Source organism: Acomys russatus, chromosome 1 (assembly GCF_903995435.1).
Source record: "Acomys russatus chromosome 1, mAcoRus1.1, whole genome shotgun sequence".
NCBI classification, from domain to species: Eukaryota; Metazoa; Chordata; class Mammalia; order Rodentia; family Muridae; genus Acomys; species Acomys russatus.
In genome coordinates, this window is record NC_067137.1 from 10125083 (window position 1) to 10146327 (window position 21245).

The 21245-nt window shown below is 45.4% G+C and overlaps 1 protein-coding gene across 4 annotated transcripts in view; it reads right to left on the reverse strand.

Annotated features, from left to right (window-relative positions):
* The window catches only part of Mta3 (metastasis associated 1 family member 3), a 114640-nt gene that overhangs the window by 63960 nt on the left and 29435 nt on the right, over positions 1-21245 (reverse strand). For all 4 annotated transcript variants that reach the window (XM_051161814.1, XM_051161940.1, XM_051161762.1 and 1 more), the window contains exons 4-5: positions 6442-6505; positions 4405-4522 (exon numbers count right to left, since the gene is read on the reverse strand). In XM_051161814.1, coding sequence (XP_051017771.1) covers positions 4405-4522; positions 6442-6505 — 182 coding nt within the window. The remainder of the gene's footprint in view (positions 1-4404; positions 4523-6441; positions 6506-21245) is intronic.

Sequence of the window (21245 nt, forward strand, 5' to 3'; positions counted from 1 at the left end):
GGTCAGCCAATCTTGTTTTAAAAACACTTAACAATGGGGATGGAGAGATGGCTGAGAGGTTAAAGAGCACAGGCTGCTCTTCCAAAGGTCCAGAGTTCAATTCCCAGCAACCACATAGTGGTTCACAACCATCTATAATGAGATCTGGCGCCCTCTTCTGGCATGTAGGAGTAAATGCAAGCAGAATACTGTATACATAATAAACAAATCTTTAAAACAAACAAACAAAACCAGGCGTGGTAGCGCATACCTGTAATCCCAGCATTCCGGAGGCAGAAGCAGGTAGATCTCTGAGTTCGAGGACAGCCTGGTCTACAAAGCAAGTCCAGGACAGTCAAGGCTACACAGAGAGACCTTGTCTTGGAAAAAAAGGGGGGGGGGGCGGGGAGAGGCGGAGAGAAGGTGGTGGCACATACCTGTAATCCCAATACTCGAGAGGCAGAGGCAGGTGGATTTCTGTGAGTTCAAGGGCAGCCTGGTCTACAAATTGAGTCTAGGACAGCCAAGGCTGTTACACAGAGAAACCCTGTCTCTTGAAAAACCTAAAACAAAAAACGAAACACACACACATACACACAACAAACAACGAAATATGCACAAATTATTATTTTTTTTTTTTTGGCTTGGTAGATGAAGCTGGCCTTGAACTCACAGAGATCTGCCTGCCTCTGTCTCTCAGAGTGGTGGGACAAGTTTATTCTTCAGTCTTCAAAACAGAGCCCCTCCCAAATGGTGGTGGCACTTGCCTTGTAATCTTAGCACTCAGGAGGCTGAGACAGGAGGGTCTCTTTTTTTTTCTTTTCTTCTTTCTTTCTTGACATGGTTTCTCCTTGTAGCGCTGGCTATAGACTCAGTCTGTAGACTAGGCTGGCCTCAAACTCAGAGATCTGCCTACCTGTGCCTCCCTGGTGCTGGAATTAAAGGTGTGCATCACCCACTACTGCCACATGCTCTTTCTTTCTTTTTTAAAATAATTTAGTTATTTTCATTTTATGTACACTGGTGTTTAGCATAGATGTATGTTTGTGAGAAGGTGTCAGATATTGGAGTTACAGATAGTTGTGAGCTGCCATGTGAGTGGGAATTGAACCCGGGTGCTCTGGAATTGCAGCCAGTGCTCTTAACCACTGAGCAGCGCTGCACTGCCCCACTCCCACTCTCTTTAAAGAGAAAGAAAAGGTTAAGTTAGATGGGTTCAACTATTTCCCAAGGTTATAATTAAGATCTATTAGCCACATTTTACCCAAATCTGGGAATCTAGGGTCAATCTTAGTTTAGCCACTTAACAATTAAACATTTCATATATAGAATAGATTTTTCTTAAAATTCTAGTGTTATAATACATTTAAATAATAATTTTAAATTTCCTACACGACATATTCTTCCATGGAAAACTCGGTGCTCTATTTGAATTTAATGAAATATTTAAACTCTAATCTTTACCTTCAATTATAAGCTACACACTCATCATTCCAGATCTGCCGTGTTTGTCGAGGGACAGCGAGCCGTGTCGAGGGACAGCGAGCCGTAAGGGAATGTTAAAACACCACAAGAACCATCTAGAATCCATCAGGACATAGTCACAACGAGAGCAAGCCTGTGTCAGGTTCTGGCAAGCTGCTGCTGCCACCTACCCAGGACAGTTTCCAGGTCTGCCTCCCATGCCAGTGCAAATCTGGCCCCTGGTCAAAGCGCACCCACTGGAGGTTGCCAATGGTTTCAGAAGCGCTAATTGTAGCGGGTCCTGAATTCTTGTTCTCAAATACAGCACTCGCTACTGTTTATTTGCCCTGCAACCAGGCACTTGGCTGCGTACAGCTGCTTGTGTGGTGGCAATGCCTGCAGTTTGTTTGGTTCTTTGTCTGTTGCTTTTATTTTTCAAGACATAGCCTCACCGTGTAATTCAAGACAGAACTCACCAACCATCTTGCCTCAGCCTCTCCACGGCTGGGTTACAGCCACGCCAGGCCCATGGTCATGCCTGTACACATCCACTGTTAATGTTTATGCTCCTTTCTCCTACCAGAGAGTAATTAGAAAGAAGGTTCTTTGCCTGGCGTGGTGGCGCACACCTGTGATCCCAGCACTCGGGAGGCAGAGGCAGGCGAATCTCTGTGAGTTCGAAGCCAGCCTGGTCTACAGAGTGAGTCTAGGACAGCCTAGGCTACACAGAGAGGCCCTGTCTCGAAACAAAGACAAAAAGAAAAAGAGAAAGAAGGTTCTTTAAGCCGTGCATCCAGTAGGCACCCCACTTACAAGTGAGAAGAAACACTGTAACGCCTGAGGCTCCAGGAAGAATCCAAATGACCTGCTCATGTATGACTTCTTTAAATGCCATGTTAGGCCGGGGAGGTGGTTCAGCAGGTAAAGTCACATGCCTCCAAGCCTGACAGCCTGAGTTCAAATCCCCTGGACTATACCATGGAAGCTGTTCTCTGACTTGTTTCGACACATGTGCACGCATGCGCGCGCGCACACGCACACACACAACGTAACAAATTTGTTTTGTTTTGTTTGAGACAGAGTTCCTCTGTGTAGCTCTGACTGTCCTAGAACTCTCCCTATAGACCAGGCTGGCCTCAAACTCAGGGATCCACCTGCCTCTGCCTCCCAAGTGCACCACCATCACCCAGCAAAGGCCAGGCCTTTTGTTTTGTTTTTGTTTTGGTTTGAATTTGGTTTTTCCAGACTGGGTTCCTCTGGCTGTCCTGGAACTCCCTCTGTGTTCTGTGGACTAGGTTGACCTAGACTAATAACACATTTTAAATGACATTTTTCTCTAAGAGTTATAAATGTGGTATTTTTTGTTAAAGTTAAACACACAGAAATAAAGCTAACCAGTAATAACTTTAAAAATAAGCCAAGCAAAAATTAATAAAAATAAAGAAAAATACAACTTTCTAGAAAGATCTCCTTAACTGTCTCCCTTCGGCATGAAGATGGCTCAATGGCTCCTGCTCTTTCAGGGGACCTGAGTTAGTTCTCAGTATCTGTATCAGACAGCCCACAGCATTACCTTGAACTCCAGCTCTAGGGACCCCTCAGGTAGCCACATACATGTGACATATACTCACATGATCCATATATAACACATAAAGATAAAACTAGTCAAAGGTTTTTTAAAAAAATTTAAAACAGTGACCCTCTCAGTCACATGAACTATACGGAAGGGCCAAATTCTCACCAAAACGTAACTGTTCCCTGGATTGCACTGTCCCTGAGCCAGAGAGCTTAAACTATTTATGAACCTCAACACAGAGGGCTGGGAATATAGCTCAATTGGTAGAGGGGTGCCCTGATGCTGGGGGTGGGGTGGGGTGGGGTACAGGGAGGAGGAGTATGTGGATGAATGGGGATTGCACATTTTCCAGAGTTCAAGACTAACAAAGCTTTTATACTTTTGGGGGGTTTTTGTTTTGCTTTGTTTGTTGTTGTTGTTTGAGACAGGGTCTATGTAGCCTTGGCCAAGCTATTCTGGACCTCACTGTGCAGACCAGGCTTCCCTCAAACTACTTACAGGCAGGTGCACCCACACCCTTCACAACATGAACACTCTAAAGCTGGCTTTAGACACAGAGCCGTAGGGAGGGTTCAGTGGCTGAAGTGCTCGCCACACAGACACAAGGGTCTCACTTTTATCCCCAGCATCCATATAAAAAAAGAAGGCAGGCACAGCTGTGCATTCTTGAAATGAGCTCTGAGGAGGAGGAGGGGTCGGGCTGGGGTGATCCCTGGCACCCGCTGGCCAGCCAGTCTGAGCACAGTCAACAGGCTCCAGTTCAGTTGAAGACCATGTCTCAAAAGGTAAGGTGACAGACACCCTACCTAATGGTGACCACTGGCCTACCCACCCCTCATTCACACACATGCACACATACGTACACACACCATACACACACACAAACACTCCGAGTGCTTGCTCACATACACACAGGTGCACACATACACACCCACTCATAGACCACAAACATGTTTTGCGAACACATTCACACATGCGCGCACACACTAACACACAGACATACATGCACGCACGCACATACATACGAACAAATACGATGTCATGAGTCAGGAAGGAGTGAGCTGGCAAGTAGATTATTCTCTGATACTTATTATGGTTCTAAAACTGGAAGGCTCAAACTTTTTTTTTCTGGTTTTCTTCAAGACAGGGCTTCTCTGTGTATCCCTGGCTGTCCTGGACTCCCCTTTGTAGACCAGGCTGGCCTCAAATTCACAGAGATCTACCTGCCTCTGCCCGCCTGAGTGCTGGGGTTAAAGGCATGAGCCACCATGCCGAGCTGAAGGCTCAAACTATTAAACTCTCCATTTATACTTCTTCCGCCAGGAGCGGAACCTTCACGTTTTAAAACACCAGTTCCCCAGGACTTGAAGCCAAAGCACACACACCTTCCGGCAGCATGTCTGGAATGTCGGCTTGGTACTTTGGGCCCACTCGGATTTCACCTTTGTCTGCTAATAATGTTTTCACTGAAGGGTCATACACCAATGAGTAGAAGAAGGTATCCTGGAAAAAAAAAGACAAAAACCACCCAAGTAAGCTGAATTCCTTCTACTTTTTGTAAAGCAATCAAATCAGCATCACAGTATCGAAATATGTAAATTTAACTTCTGAGTATATAACATTTCAGTTTAATGACCAAATTAATTTTTTTTCTTTTTTTGGTTTTTCAAGACAGGGTTTCTCTGTGTAGCCCTGGCCATCCTGTAACTCTCTCTCTCTGTAGACCAGACTGGTCTTGAACTCACAGAACTCTGCCTGCCTCTGCCTACCGAGCACTGGGATTAAACGGTGCGCCTTCACCGCCCTGCTGAATAGATTAATCTTTAGGGAAAACACGGCAATATTGTCATCATGTACAATAGCACGAAATTACATAGAGCCAAGACAAATTACTTTAAGAAGAATATGAAATTTTATAATTTGTTTTACTATAAAAGAAAGCCATTAAATACTCTTGAGCGGAGTTTTTGCAAAGCTGGCAGGGCGGCTGGCAGGGCGGCTGAGGCAGCAGGGTCTTTTGAGGTCAGTCTGAGCTCCACAGCAAAACACTGTTTCAAAAACTGAATGAAGCTATGGTGTGGGGTGCACAGCTTTAGTCCCAGCGCTCAGGAAACAGAGGTAGGTGGATCTCTGTGAGCTCCAGGCCAGCACTGAGACACAGTGAGCCCATCTTAAAACCAACAAAAACCACCACACAGTGACTAAACACAAGACTGGAACTTAAATGCAGTTTGATTTTTTAAGATCTGTTTCTTTTTATTATGTGTGCACATGTACATGTATGTCTGTGCACCACGTGTATACCTGGGGCCCACAGGACAGGAAAGGGTACCAGATGCCCTGGAACTGGAGTTGTAGATGGTTGTGAGCCATCATGTGGGTGCTGAGAACTGAATCCTGGTCCTGTGCAAGAGCATCGAGTGCTCTTAACCACGGAGCCATCCCTCAGCCTCCTTGCTGTGGCTTGTTAATATAGCCATACAAATCCCATTAAATAATTATTATAACTCTGCCGTTTTCTTCTCAATTGTGATGCACAGTCATGTGCACAAAGATAGACACAAGTGGGCTGGAGAGATGGCTCAGAGGTTAAGAGCACTGTCTGTTCTTCCAGAGGTCCTGAGTTCAATTCCCAGCAATCACATAGTGGCTCATAACCATCTATAATGAGATCTGGTGCCCTCTTCTGGCAGCTATATGTAATAAATAAATAAAAATCTTAATAAAAAAAAAAATTTAAAAAACTAAAAAAAAAAAAGATAGACACAAGTGTAACTAAACATACCATTACACCGACCAATCTGCACATTAAACATCCCACTGGCTCCTACTAAGGCTCAGTAGTACCAACAAGACGACCCAGAGGGTAGAGGTGCTTGCTGCCCAAGACTAAGGACCTGGGTCTTATGCCTGCAACCCATATAGAAGGTAGACAGAGAGAAATGACTCCACCAGGTTGTCTTCTGACTTCCATATGTGGCATCCGTGCCCACCACCGCCCATCACATCATCACATACATGTGCATGTGGGCAGGCATATACACATATAATAATTACTTAATTACGTTTTAAGAGCAAAAATGCTCCAGGGCCCAAGAGCTAATAAGCATGGTGTCCTGGCCACCAATTCTTATGAATTCTGCAGAGCCACTAGAGTGTGAGCCATTTACTCAAAAAACAAGGACCCGGGGAGAAAGACAAGAATCAGAGATAAGCATCCCTGTCTCCATCCTGAGCCTCTCTCACTGGCAAGTGCCAGAGAGCCACTGCTTTTGCTGACTTCAGCCAGGACAAAGCCATTTCCCAAATGCGGTGGGTCGGTGACTTCTTTGCCAGGATGACACAAAAGGAAATATAGTACAAGATGTGAACTTCATATGGAGTAATGGGGGTAAACACAAAGCGAAAGGGCTGCAAATTACCTCCTTATCAAGGTATGACAAGACCGACTCTGTCTCATTCAGCAGAGCAACACTGCACTTCCCCCTGTTTAAAAGAAAGGAACATGGCAGGCGTTAGATTCATAGTGATTACATACACAAGTTAGGAATGCCCAGACTGTAAGGGTGGAGGGAAGTCTAGGTGCCATGAGGGACATATTTAAACACTTCAGTCCTGTACAATAAAGCTGCATTGACAGGCATTTATAGAATCTAGCCAGGTCCAGCGATGTGACTAGACAGCAAATCATTACAAGAGACACTTTACAGGCTCTTCCTAATTATTCACTACAAAAGAGGAGAAGTCAATGAAACCTTTGGGCTAACACAAGCCTCTCAATCCATAAAAGTACTGAGGTAAAATCACACGCAAGGGATCCTCGGTCGTCCCATACAAGCCAGCACAGAGGATAGTTAGAACTTGGGGGTAACGTTGCAGGAAACTGACTTGCCTTTGCTGGAACTGCTCTAAAGGCTAGTTCAATTTTTAAACACAAGTAACTCGTGCAGAACATGGGGCAAAGCAAAGGTCTAGAGGGCTAGCAGCATTCACCTCTGACTGCAGCCCCTAGTGGGACTTCAGAAATGAGTTGTTTGTTTTGTTTTGTTTTTTCGAGACAGGGTTTCTCTGTGGAGCTTTGGCTGGCTTAGTCTTGGTTAGTAGTAAACCAGGCTCGTTTCACAGAGTTCACAGAGGTCTGTTTCTGTACCCTGCTGAGATTTTTTTTTTTCCCAAGAGACAGGTCTTGCTGGGTGTGGTGGCACATGCCTTTAACCCCAGCACTTGGGAGGCAGAGGCAGGTAGATCCCGTGAGTTCGAGATCAGCCTGGTCTACAAGGCAAGTCCAGGTCAGCCAGGGCTACACAGAGAAACCCTGTCTGGAAAAAAAAAACAAAAAACAAAAAAAAGAAATCAAAACAAAAACCCCAAGAGACAGGTCTCATGATATAGCCCTGGCTGGCCTTGTACTCTCAGAGACAAACCTGCCTCTGCTTCTTGAAAGCTGAAATTAAAGGCATGCACCACCATGCCTGGCTGAGAATCTCTTAAAAGGCGAGCTCTGAGAAAAACTAAAGTTATCTCAGGTAGAAAGATCTCCATTGGCTTAAAATGTTTACCATAAGCCACAATAAACACCAAACAGGGCGCAGAACAGACTGCTCCTTTGCACCAGGATGTAGATGGTGGGGTGTGTTAATCAGCCTTCCTCACTGCCTGTGCCCAAGACTGGGTGACTCCACGGAACCTGCTTCTTCCAGACACAAAGGACTGTTGCACATATGAACTCACAGAGACTGTGACAGCACACACCAGACCTGCACAGGTTCAAACCAGACAAAATCCCAGCACTGAAAAAGGGAAGTAGACACGGGGCACCTCCCCCACTCCAAGGCAGCCCCATGCCCAGGAGTAGCTGACCAACACAGGAGTAGCTGACCAAGACAAAACAGACTCCACATTTATGCTGTTTTTTTGTTTGTCTGTTTATTTTGGGGGAGGTCTGGGTAATATTTTGTTTTTTATCTCATTGATCCTTTTTGTTTGTTTGTTTGTTTTGATTTCTGTTTTGTGTTGTTCCTGTTTATTTCTGTGAGAAAGAGAGAGGGAGAAAGTCAGGTGGGTCAGGAGGTGAGAAGGATCTGGGAAGAATTGGGAAAGAATATGATCAAAATATGTTGTATGAAAAAGTAATTAAAAAAAAATTTTAAGCCAGGCAGTGGTGGCTCATGCCTTTAATCCCAGCACTTGGGAGGCAGAGCCAGCCAGATCTCTGTGAGTTCGAGGCCACCCTGGTCTACAGAGGGAGTTCCAGGAAACCCAGAGCTACACAGGGAAGACTTTCTAGGCTGCAGAATGAGTTCCAGCAAGATCTTGTGTCAAAGGGAAAAGGGGAAAGTGCTGGGGCTCCATCTGTGTGAATAGTGTGTGTGTGGCACATACAACAACTCAGGTCCAATCTCCAGTTCTAGAAGGGAAAATGTGTCAAGGCCAGACGTGTGGCTCAATGGCAGTGACTGCTTAGCAAGCATGGCCCCGGGTTCCATTCCGTGGCCCAGGAGGGTGCTGGGAGAGGGCACAGCACTACAGCATCACAACGTCCTGCTAGTGAGGGTCACAGGTGCACAGCCCTCATTGTTTCTGCATCAGCAAAGTGTTTGTGGAAGTTTTCAGAAGAATCTAGAAACATCGATGGGCTCTGCAAGAGTGTGCATCCACTTTATATATTTTTATTTGTGTACTCTGTCCATTTATCTCATACCCAACCCCACCAAAAATGAAAGTGTCCGTTTTTGAGAGGTGGAGAGGCTTAGCAGTTTTCTGTGACCTTAAATGCACAAGAGGGCTAGCTTATCTCCTGCCACTTTGGGCTCCAGGTTACAAAAGCATTCATCCAGACTGGGCATAACTCCTCCTCACTGCCCATTTCAATCCTTTCTGCCCACCTATCTACTAAGTTTAGCTATGCAGAGTACTTAAAACATTTTATTTATTTATAGAATTTCAATTATTTAGTAGCTTCCATATATAGAGCCACCTAAAGAAAAATTCTGCCTTCAAAATTTCTTGCTCTAGATATGAAAATGCTTTACCTGTGCTGAATAACTTGAGCCACGAGGACTTACTTTCAGAAAGGAGCAGTCCCAAAACAGCAACACCTTTCCGTCTGTCTGTCTGTCTGTCTGTCTGTCTGTCTCTCTCTCTTTCTTTCTCTCTCTCTCTCTCAGCATGTTCAGAGACACCCATGTCTACTGCAAAGCATTTTAATTCGCTGGTCTGAATGAAATAAGCTGCAAGCACCCCCATGGGGTGGGAGGAGGGGTATTCCAGAATATCAACACAATAGAAACGAATTAAACAATAAATGGCAGGAAAGCCCACACGAGTGGTTTTTGAGATGCCTTTAAAGTGACAGCAAGAGAAGTCAAATAAAAGGCCCCAAACAACTGTAAAGGGAAATCCAGGACTCCATCACAGACGTCAGAGATGTCCTGAAAAACAGAAGAGGCTGAGCAGAGCACATTGGTCAACAGGGAACACCACTTCCCTCTCAGATCCGAGACATTAAGGATACAGATCCGTGAGGGAACTGACGCCGGGAAGAGGGACAGGACGCTTTTAGTGTTGAAGAATGCCCAGACAGAGAGCGGCCCACAGAGAGGCAGCCCCAGGTCTGCGGAGGGCTCCCGCACACTAGCCGCTTGGTCATCACTGCTACTTGTCTGACTGGGGGTTGGGTTTGGAGTTTGGCAGGGAGCCCCGTCCTACACTCACCGAGCTGTCTCCACCCAGCCAGTGGCCGTTTTCATTTTCTAATCATAAAAGTGGTTGAGTTTTTTTTTTTTTTTTTCATTTTTCTTTCCAAGACAGGGTTTCTCTGTGTAGCCTTGGCTGTTCTGGACTTTCTCTGTAGACCAGGCTGGCCTTGAACTCACAGTAATCTGCCTCTGCCTCCCAAGTGCTGGGATTAAAGGAGTGCACCACCACTGCCAGCGTAGTTGAGTTTTGTTGATATGCCAACACAATCAAATCCTTAACAAAAGGAAGATTTTCTTCAGAGAACTTTTCCAGTGACTTTACAAAGAAGGGTCAGTGTCGTTCTAGATAACCGCCCCAGAATGAGACAACCAAACAACAGGTGGTGGCTTAAATAAGGATGGCCTCCATAGCCATGAAGGTGCATGCCTGTCATCGCAGGCAGAAGCAGTCAGATTGATGCTAGTTCGAGGCCAGCCTGGGCTACAAAGCCAGGACAACCAGGGCTATGTGGAGAAACTCTGCCGGGGGTAGCGGGTAGAAGGGAAAAGAACGGGCCCCCATTGGCTCATATATTTGAATGCTTAGTCATCAGGGAACGGCACAACTTGAGAAGGATTAGGAGGTGTGGCCTTGTTGGAGGAAGTGTGTCACTGGGGGGGGGGGGAGGGTGGGCTTTGAGGTTTCAAAACCCCAAACCAGGCCTTCTGTCTCTGCATCTCCATCCACCCCCCACCACACACTGTCATTCTCTGCCTACGGGTCACTCTAGCTCTTAGCCACAACTCCTGCACCATGCACCCTGCCATGATAATGAGCTAGGCCTCTAACACTGTAAGCAACCTACCAATTAAATGTTACCTTGGTCATGGTTCTCTTTACAGCAATAGAACAGTGACTAAGACAAAAATTGGTCCTACAGACTGGGGTTTTGCTGTGACGGGCCTGACCACGCTTTTTGTTTGGAGGCTTGGGGACTTTGGACTAGGAGAGCAGTGGGACTTACTGTGCCATCCTAGTAGGAGCTCAGAAGACAGTGCTGAGGGCAATTGGATCGGCAGGAACCCAGACCAAGAGGTTTCAGAGGGGAAGAATATTAGTATGTGACCAAGAACCATTCTTGTGATATTCTGGCAAAGACAGTGGCTGCCTTTTGCCCTTGTCCTAAAATTCTGCCTGAGGCTAAATTGAAGAATTTTGGATTACTGGCCTTGGCAGATTTCACAATAGCTTAGTACTAGCCATATAGAGAGGTTACTAGTGGCCATTCTTACACAGACCTACAATGAAAAGGAGCAAGTGGGGCAGTACAAAATATACCGTTTGAGAAGAGCACCAGGAAATGTAATGGAGCTAAGGGCAGTGTTCAAAAAGGTAAAGTTTAGAGAAAATCCGGATGCTAAATGGAATTAAAGGGAGTGGTGACCTCAGGGACAGAGCATACCCAGCTAAGCTTCCAACTTGTGAGAAGGAATTAAAGGAAAGCTTAAGCAAAGAAAGCTGGTGCAAATGTAATTGATAAACGGGGACCAAGCAAGCTCCAGCCCCACGTAGCAGCAGAATTTGGCAGCTTCCGCCACATGGTTCTGGCTGTAGAGTCAAGCATACAAGCTACCTTGTATGTAGGCAGTGGAATGTCTCTCGATGGCTAAGGAAAGCCACCTAGGCCAGGCATGTGATACGGGTGCACCTGCGTAGAGGCCCAGAGAAGCCACAGTGTGACGCTGTGAAGGTGGACCCTGAATTTCATTGGAGACCTCAAGATGTTGGAGATGCCAAGTCACCGCGGGATACATGTCCAGGAAAGGGGCGCATTGGGTGTAGAAACAGGCCAAAAGAGAAGTGTGCTGCAGTCAGCTGAGTTGAAGATCTGAAGAGCACTTTGACACCAGACTTGGAAATGCAAAACTTAAGAGTTTGCCCTGCTGGTTTTCCGACTTGCTTTGTTTCGGTCCTCACTGTAGAGTGAGCAGCATGTTCCTCTCTTTTGGATCGGTGATGTACACAGTCTGTGCCATTGAAAGCACGTCATCTGCTCTTTTTATTTTAAAGGAGGTTACAGTTTAGAGATTGTCAGAAGATACTTTGAACTTTGGACTTTCAAACAGTGTTCTAGACTACAGGGGCTTTGGAAGTTGGGCTGGGTGCATTTCTGCACTATGATATGGCTGCAAACCTATGGGGGGGCACGCAGAGAGTGGAATGTGGTGGCTTCAATAAGAATGGCCCGCATGGGCTCATATAGCTAGATGCTTAGTCATCAGGACATGGCAAGACGTGAGAAGGATTAGGAGACTCAGCACTATCCCACACAGTCTCTAAGAGTCATGTCCTCCCATCCCACCTCCAGCCACGTCATCAATCTAAGCACCAAGATGGAAAAACCAGGTAAAGAGAAGCATTGGAAACAGAAAAACAGACAGAGAAAACAAACTTCTTCACCGCCTGCCCGGCGAAAATATGAAGGAAAGCGAGAAAGAGGGGGGAAATGCTCTTCCCCCTCAACCACCAAGGGCCTTGTAAAGACCACCTCAGTCTATGCCAAGACACTTGTACCAGAAATCAAGCTGCATTGTACATGTGAGTTTGTTCCAGCTCTTTTGTTTTGATTTTTTTTTAAAAAATAGGTCTTATCTACATAAACTCAGGCTCACCTCAACCTTGGCAATCCTTGCCCAACCCCCAATCCCAATCCAAGTGCTGAGGTTATAGGTGACACCACCTGGACTTAGCTATTTTGTTTTGTTTTGTTTTGTTAGTCTATTCTTCAGTCTGCTTACTAAGACCTTGCATTTTTTGACTTCCATTGCTGTAATACAACATCATAACCAAAAAGCTACTTGGGGAGGAGATTTATTTCATCTTACAATGTACTGTCTGTCCATCATGGAGGGAACCTAGGAACTCAAGGCAGGAACCTGGAGACACAAACCGAAGCAGAGGCCACACTGGCTTGCTCTTCTTGGATGCTCAGCGACATGTTTTCTACCCCGCAGAACCATCTGTCCAGGCATGGCTCCACCCACAGTAGGCTGGGTCCTTCCACATCAATCATTAATGAGGAATGCACCCCACTGATCCGCCCATCGGCTAATCTGACAGAAGCAATTCCTGAATGCCCTCTTCCCAGGTGACTCTAAACACAAAGTCTATTGTTTCATCATTTTTCAAGAGCGCGGAATGGCTCTGAAACTTTCTGACCTTACATTTCAATTTATAGCCCTAAAATTATTGATGATCCAAGGACCTTCTGCTTATGCGAGTTATGTCTGTCAACAGTTTACCATGTTAGAGAGCAAAAGGAAGAAAGATAAACGAGCATATTTTTCAAGTTAATGAAAAATATTATTTTGTAAGGTGGGGTGGAACACACCTGTAATTCCAGGACTTAGAAATCTGAGGCAGGAGAATTACTCAAGTTTGAGGCTAGCCGAGACTAATATGCAAAAAGTTTACATTAAATAGTACGTGATGGTTTGATGCACACACTGGCAAATGACCCACAACTAGACATCCATGTAACAGGTACACTTCATTTTCAAGTCAGCCGAATACATCTATTTTTTTTATTATGTAAACAGTATGCATCAGATCACATTATAAATGGTTATGAGCCACCATGTGGTTGCTGGGAATTGAACTCATGACCTCTGGAAGAGTAATCAGTACCCTTAACTGCTGAGCCATCTCTCCAGCCCAGCCGAATACATCTAGACAGCTAGGCTTTATCCTTCAATGGGTATGTCACATAAAAATGGTGTTCTATGAAACAGCCAATTCGGCTCATAATTCAAACAATCCTATAACCATTTCTCTCAAGACAGCACCACACTTCAATAAGCAGAAGTGAATTATGTGTACTTCCTGTTTCATTACAGAACACTTCTTTAAAAACAAAGAACAAAAGAAGAGGAGGCTGGAGAGATGGCTCTGCAGTTTAAGAGCACTGGCTCCTCTTCCAGAGGACCTGGGTTCAATTCCTAGCACCCACACAGCAGGTCACAACTGCTGATAACTCTTTTTGTAGGTGATCTCACACCCTCACATAGACATACATGCAGTCCAAATGCCAATGTACATAATGTAAAAACAAATACATTACAAAAGGGGAGCCTGGAATGGTGGCACCCTCCTTTAATCCCAGCAGTTGGGAGGGAGAAGAAGGCAGGTCTCTGAGCTTGAGGCCAACCTGGTCTATAAAGCAAGCTCCAGGAAATCTGAGCAGCTGGGAAGTGAAGGCAGGCAGCCTGGTCTAGCCTCACTGGTAAACCTGAGGTCGCAGTGAGAGTCCCTGATCAAAGCACTGAAAATAGGGCTGGAGAGATGGCCCATTGGCTAAGAGCGCCTGAGTTCCATGCCCAGCATCCATGTCAGGCACTCCACCACTGCCTTAACTCCAGCCCAGAGGAGGATTTGCCTTCCTTTTTTGGCCTCTGCCATCACACCCACAACTGCCAAATACATCCCAACACACACACACACACACACACACATACATACACACACACACACACACACACACACACACACACACACACACACACACGAGCGCAGGTAGACAACACCTGAAGAAGAAGGCCCATGGTCACCCTTGGCACCCATACGCACGCACACACATATGTATATACAAAATACGTTAGATGTGATACATAATACTTGTTTATTTATGAAAACCAGGCTGGCTGTCCTAAATCTCGGCACTCAGGAGTAACTCATACCCAAGCAGATGGACCCTCCCCCTCAGTCAGAGTCACTGTCTGCCTCAACTCTGCTGCTGCTGGTACATATTTGAGATCAGTCTGAGAAAATTCTAGGGCAGCCTGAGCTAGGCTGTCTGAAAGAAAAGAGTTAGATGCATCACACACACACACACACACACACACACACACACACAGAGCAGGGTCCCCACCCTCACAGACACAGATACTAACAGAACTATAGTAGCCCCTCCCAAAAAACCTCTTGTTGCCCTGACACATTTTCATTTCTCCCACAATGGCTGCTGTAAAACGCTCACTAGGTGATTCTGTTTGGCAACAGTCTACAGAAAAAGAGGAACTCTCTCCAGCTTTGCCTTGTGGACCATCTAGAAGTTTGGTATTCACTTGAAGAAAGTCATTCTTCCTTCCCAAAAGTCCTGAGCGGCCTGTCTGTCATACACGCAATCTTTAAGTCTAATGAGATTTAAATAAAATTCGATTCTAATTGTCATTCTCAATCTCAAATTCTGTGTAAGGTCAACTGTAAGTGAGAAGAACATGTCTGTTATATGCTAACGACATTTATTTCCTAAGTTAAATGCTGGCTCTGTGCAAGCCGCCAGTTCTGAATGGCCCTTGGGTCAGTTCTCCACAGTAGAGAGAAAGAGACACCACAACGCTGACCTCTGAGAGATCTTGCAGCCCAAGATGTAGTCTGGACAGAACTATTTAGGCAAATTTTACATAAGGTGCAAGATTTTTAACAGCTGTCCGAGACTCTCAGAACTGAATGAAAGCAGACAACTCCTCATTTGGAGCTGCCACATGGCATCCTTAGGCAAGGAAGTGTTCTCAGATGGCGGTGGTAGCCATTTTCCTGCAGGGCGGCAGGAATGGGTCGGTGATGTCTGTACTCTCTAGAGTAACCTACAGCTGCTCAAAAGAGCCCCAGGCTTTCTCTGAAGCACAGAGACTATACACCTGCGTCTTCAAAACTTATCTTACTACTGTTAGCAAAATTAGGTTTGAAACAGTTTCTCTGGTCCCCTTAAGAAAGCAATAGGGCTCACAGGCACAGGCATTTGCCACCAGCTAAGGGGGACAATTTGAGTTTGATCCTAGTCTGAGTTTGACGCCCCAGGATCCCTTTGAAAAAAACTGAGAGACTGACTCCAACAAGTCACTGGCATGCATATGCCCACAGTCCCACACACATAATAAATAAATAAATGTAAAAAAATTTTTAATTAAAAAAAAAAAAAACCATAGCTGGCCAAGCAGATGGTGGACATGACTGTAATCCCAGCCCTTGGGAAGCTGAGATCAGGAAGATCGGGAGGGCCAGGCCAGCCCACTCTACGGAGCAAAGCTCTGTCTTAAAGCACACAAATTCAGTAAGTATTGTTTTAATAAAATGAAAAGCACAGCTGAGTGTGGTGGCACATGCCTCCCAGCACTTGGGAGACAGAGGCAGCCTGATCTCTGTGAGTTTGAGGCCAGCCTGGTCTACAAAGTGAGTCCAGGATAGCCAGGGTTGTTATACAGAGAAATCCTATCTCAAAAAAAAAAAAAAAAAAAACAAAAACCAAACAAAACAAAAAACAGCACAGTAGGTCTGAAAATACACAGCATTCTGGCTCCAATCCCAGTATTGCTGGGGGAGGGGAGAGAGGTAAGTATGGTGTCAGCACAGCCAGAGTTAGAACAATGGGGAAGACAGGGTCCCAGGACTGGGGAAAGGTCCACTGGCATGGATATAATGGATGTCTCCATCACTGTTCATGCTTTGCAACAAGTGATGCCTACAGGGAATATTCAGGTCCAAAAACTGTTGCTAGAGGACATACTGGGCCCAACGACCACCTGATGCTAAGGAAAATTTAAGGCACGCAGAAGCCCAATTTCAAAGGCTGTAGTCCAATCTCAGGGCTGGCAAGAAGAAAAGAATTCGCCCTTCTTAATTATGGCTAGTTGTGCCACAGCCTGGAGGGGAGTAACCATTACACGTACCAATGCTGTAATTAGCAGCTTTTTAAAAGCTGGGCTTGGTGCGTTTGCGACGTGGAGAAGCTAATGTCAGATACAGAAAGGATACATCTATAAACGCAGGTTGAGAGGGTTGTTGCCGCTAGCTTTGTAACAGTATCTTTTGGGATAATAAAACAACTTATATGCTTAAATAGCTTTGATTTTAGACTTTACCCAACTGACCGGAATCTATATAAGAAAGATGTGGGGCTGGAGAGATGGCTCAGAGGTTAAGAGCACTGATTGTTGTTCCAGAGGTCCTGAGTTCAATTCCCAGCAACCACATGGTGGCTCACAGCCATCTATAACGTGATCTAATGCCCTCTTCTGCCATGCAGGCAGAACACTACATACATACATACATACATACACATACCTACATACATACATACACACGAAAGATGTGATGTTGATACTCAGAAAGCCTACCTACTCAAGAAGTTAGTGTGTAGCTTGCATGGGATCTGATGTGTCAAGAGTTGGCTGTGTATAAGTCACTAATGCTGAATCTCTGCAAATGCGAATCAGACAATATCTAACCATGCAATTTATAAAGTCGGAAGCTTAGGCAAGTGCATAATTGTTTTGTGCTTTGGCCCCTCTTCTGTAAACAGGGGTAATAACAGATCCTACGGGTCGCTGTGAGGATTAAACACAGGAAAAGCAGCCCTACCATAAAAAGCCCAATAGCTGTTAGAACATGAACCGCACAGAAGCCGGGGCCTTTTGTAAAACTAAATATAGGAGCCCCAGAGCCACAAAGCAAAAAGAAGGCTACATTTAGAGATGAAGTCAGTGGCCACACTAAATAATGGGCACAGTAGCCTTCCCCAACTGTAACTGTGTTACCATCCTCGAACTTAGAACCTTCCGTCTCCTGTGGATGAATGAACGGCTGCTCACCAATCCTACAATGCTCTTGAAGAGCATGCAGCATTTGCTGTATACATGAAAGCCTTTGGACCTACACAGAAAAGACTTAATATATGGAAATAAACAAGAACTGCCAAAATAACAGTGAGTCTCTGTGCTTTATAATACATGCAGCATAAAACCCAAGGGCGCGGCCTGTGCCCAGCGGCCCTACTCCTGAGGATGCTGTGGAGGGAGGATGTTCACAGCTCATGCCCCAGCTCACAAAGGTGAAGTGAACCTCTCACTCTGCTCAGAGCGAGCCCAGTCCTTGCTGCCTCTCTCAATCCCAGTGGAGTCAGAGGAACACAGAGTTGCTTCTGAGCCACATGGGAGGCCTACAGAAAGTGAGCACTGAAGTTCAGCTGCTCCAGAGAGCCCAAGAATACCGCAGTCAGGCTTTCCCCTGGGTTCCATTCAGTGGGAAGGAAATTCTGGGCATTTGATGGTGTCTCTGGGAACAAAGAGTCAGTATTCACCAAATTAGCCCTCTAGCTGCCAAAAAACAATGGGGCTTCAGCAATTTTCTCTTTTTAAGGCAGGGGCAGATAGGGCAGGACTTCAACACCAGCAAAATGTCAAGACCACTCTACCGTGCCCTTGTTCCATATCAGCATGTGGGCCGCCTAGCCAGGCTCTGTGCCTCGCTAGAGACTGTCTCTAACTGCCTTCAGTGTTTGCAAAAGGGAGCCATCGAGAAGAAAGCATGGCTGTGCACTCCTCCCTCTCAACCAGGAAACCACAGAGAGAAAAAGGCATAAATGTCTCTTCATCAGAATTCAAAGCATCGTCACTAGGTAAAGCCCTTGCATAAGTGTCTTGATAATTATATTCCAATACACTCTCTCGGGCCTTATGGAAGATGAAAAACACCATTTTTCCATTCCAAGCAATCTGTTAAAGAAAACCAACATTACTTGTAAACAGATTCCAAGCTATCAGAAGGGTAAATTAAAAATACACTTGTGTGTTTTGGATGCATTCTTTAAACCATTTGTCAGATTCGTGTTCTAACAGGAATCTATGACTGGCCCCACAACTTCTTAAGCTCAAAATGAATCTTTATAGTCTAACTTTTTCTAATTAAATAATTAATGCAAATGGTTTTGAAGTATTTATTAATTAATTATGTACATCTTTAAGAAAATTTCAGCTGAGCAAGGTAGTGCACGCTTATAACCCCAGCACCTCGAGGGTAGAGGCAAGAGGATTAGGAGTTGAAGGCCAGCCTCAGCTACATGATAAGGTAAAGACCAGCCTGGGCTATAAGAGCCCTTATCTCAGCCAGGGGGTGGTGGTGGTGGCGGACGCCTTTAATCCTAGAACTCAGGAGGCAGAGGCAGGTGGATCCCTGTGAGTTCGAGGACAGCCTGGTCTACAAAGTGAATCCAGGACAGCCAAAGCTACACAGAGAAACTCTGTCTCGAAAAACAGAGAGAGAGAGAGAGAGAGAGAGAGAGACCTTATCTCAAAAAAAATATGCACAGGTAAAAAATAATGCATGACACTATCATAATTAAAACTATTATTATGTGGAATTAATATATGCAAATAAAAACAGATAAAACAATCTCATCATGTTTTCATGTTCTATTCTATGCATGTATTAACATGCATACCTAGTTTTCTTTCTGAAAATATCCTGACCAGTGAATAGATTTTCCTATGGTCTGACCTGGTTGTGTTTTCTTGCAGAGGCCTTAAGTCACACAGAATACATTAACTCCTAAAGAACGCCATAACAGGGTGCTCACTATAGGGGGAGTCAACTTTTCTGAAATTTGCTATTCCGGAACTTGTCTCTGTGTCGAGTCATGAAGAAATAAATTACATATAAAAGACCCTCAGGCTTGTGTGTGCAGGAAAGAGGCAAGGGCCCTGAGTTTGGGTGTTGTCTTAGGGCGTCCGTCTACTGATGCAACAAAACACCATCACCAAACAGCGAGTTGGGGAGGAAAAGGTTTATTTGGCTTACACTTTCATATCACTGTTCATCATCAAAGGAGGTCAAGACAGGAACTCAAATAGGGCAGGAACGTCGAGGCAGGGACTGATGCAGAGGCCATGGAGGAGTGCTGCTTACTGGCTTGCTGCCCATGGCTTGCTCTCTGTGTGGAACCATCCACAACGGGCTGAGCCCACCTGCGCCCCCCCACTCCTCCCCCAATCACTGTTTAAGAACACATCTTACAGGCTTGCCTACAGGCCTATCTTACAGAGGCATTTTCTCAGTTGAAGTCACTCCTTTCAGATGGCTCTAGCTTGTGTGTCAAGTTGACCTAAGACCAGCCGGCACGTGTATGTAGGTAGGAGGACCAAGCCAGAGCTTTAGAGAAGACGCTCAGCCCTTACAGCAGCAACACAGACTGTTTCACCATTAACACTGGGGGAAGCGGATGGGTAACTTCTAAAACCTTTACGACTTTTCTATCAAGTTTTTACTGTCACCACCAGCAAGGAGCTGGATTTAAAGAAAGAAGAAAAGAAAAGAACAAAGAAGACTCTGAACTGAAACTGAAGGTTTACGTTGACAGCAATACCAAACCGTCCCACAGCCCCGGCCCTGGCCTCCAGCTCCCTCTGCATACACCACCAGCTCCCTCTACCCAAGGACTTTGGTAGTTTTACAGATCTCAAAGGTCAGAACCTGCTTGTCTTTTGGTTTTGTTTTTTAATTTAACGGTACTATTATTATTATTATTATTATTATTATTATTATTATTATTATTATTATTATTATTATTATTACATTTGCTTATTTTATGTGAGGAGGGGGGTATCGTTGGACACACTATGGTACACACATGTGGAGGTCAAGGGACAGCTTGGAGTTGGTTTTCCCTTTCCACCATATGAGCTCAGGTCCGCAGGCTTGGGAGCATGTACATTTGTCCACCGAGTCATCTTGCCAGCCATCTTTTTGTTGTTGGTATTGAGACAGGGTCTCATGTAGCCCAGGCTGCCCCTGAGTCCCTGTATAGCCAGGGACCGCTTGGAACTTCTGATTCTCCTGCTCCCACCTCCAAGGTGATAGGGATCAAACCCAGGGCTTACTGCACGTTAAGCAAACAGTCTACCAACCAAGCTTCATCAACAGCCCCAGAAACCGCCTGCCTTTCTGAGTTCAAAATTTCCATTATACTGCTGAGATGTACCTTACTACAGACTACACTGCAAAAATGAAAAGCTCAATGGTGCCTAATTTTCTCTTTCTTTTCTTTTCTTTTCTTTTTTTTTTTTTTTTTTTGGCTTTTTGAGACAAGGTTTCTCTGTGTAATAATAGCCCTGGCTATCCAAGGTGTGCACATGACCCCTGGCTTCTCTCTCTCTCTCTCTCTCTCTCTCTCTCTCTCTCCCCGCCCCCTTCTCTCTCTCTCTCTCTCTCTCTCCCTCTCTCCCCGCCCCCTTCTCTCTCTCTCTCAGGGTCTCTCCATGTAGCCCTGGCTGTCCTAGAACTCACTGTGTACACCAGGCTGTCCTCAAACTCACAGCGATCCACCTGCTTCTGCCTCCCAAGTGCTGGGATTAGAAGTGTGCACCAGCCCCGCCACCCAGGCCTGCATCTATCTTTTAATTCCTATCAGTATATCAAAAAAAGACAACCACCACTCCAGCGCAGTCCTCCAAATTATAGAGTAAGGGCTGGATGCCACCAGTGGACAGAGCAAAGGTGGCAGAGCACTTGTCTACCGTGCTCCAGGCTTCAATTTCTAACACTGAAAAACTCATCTATCATTTTTTAAAACTAAGTAAATACACAGAGCTGATGCCAGTGATCAAGAAATAAAGAGCAGGGGGCTGGAGAGATGGCTCAGTGGATAAGAGCGCCGCCTGCTTTTCCACAGGTCCTGAGTTCAATTCCCAGCAACCACATGGTGGTTCACAACCAT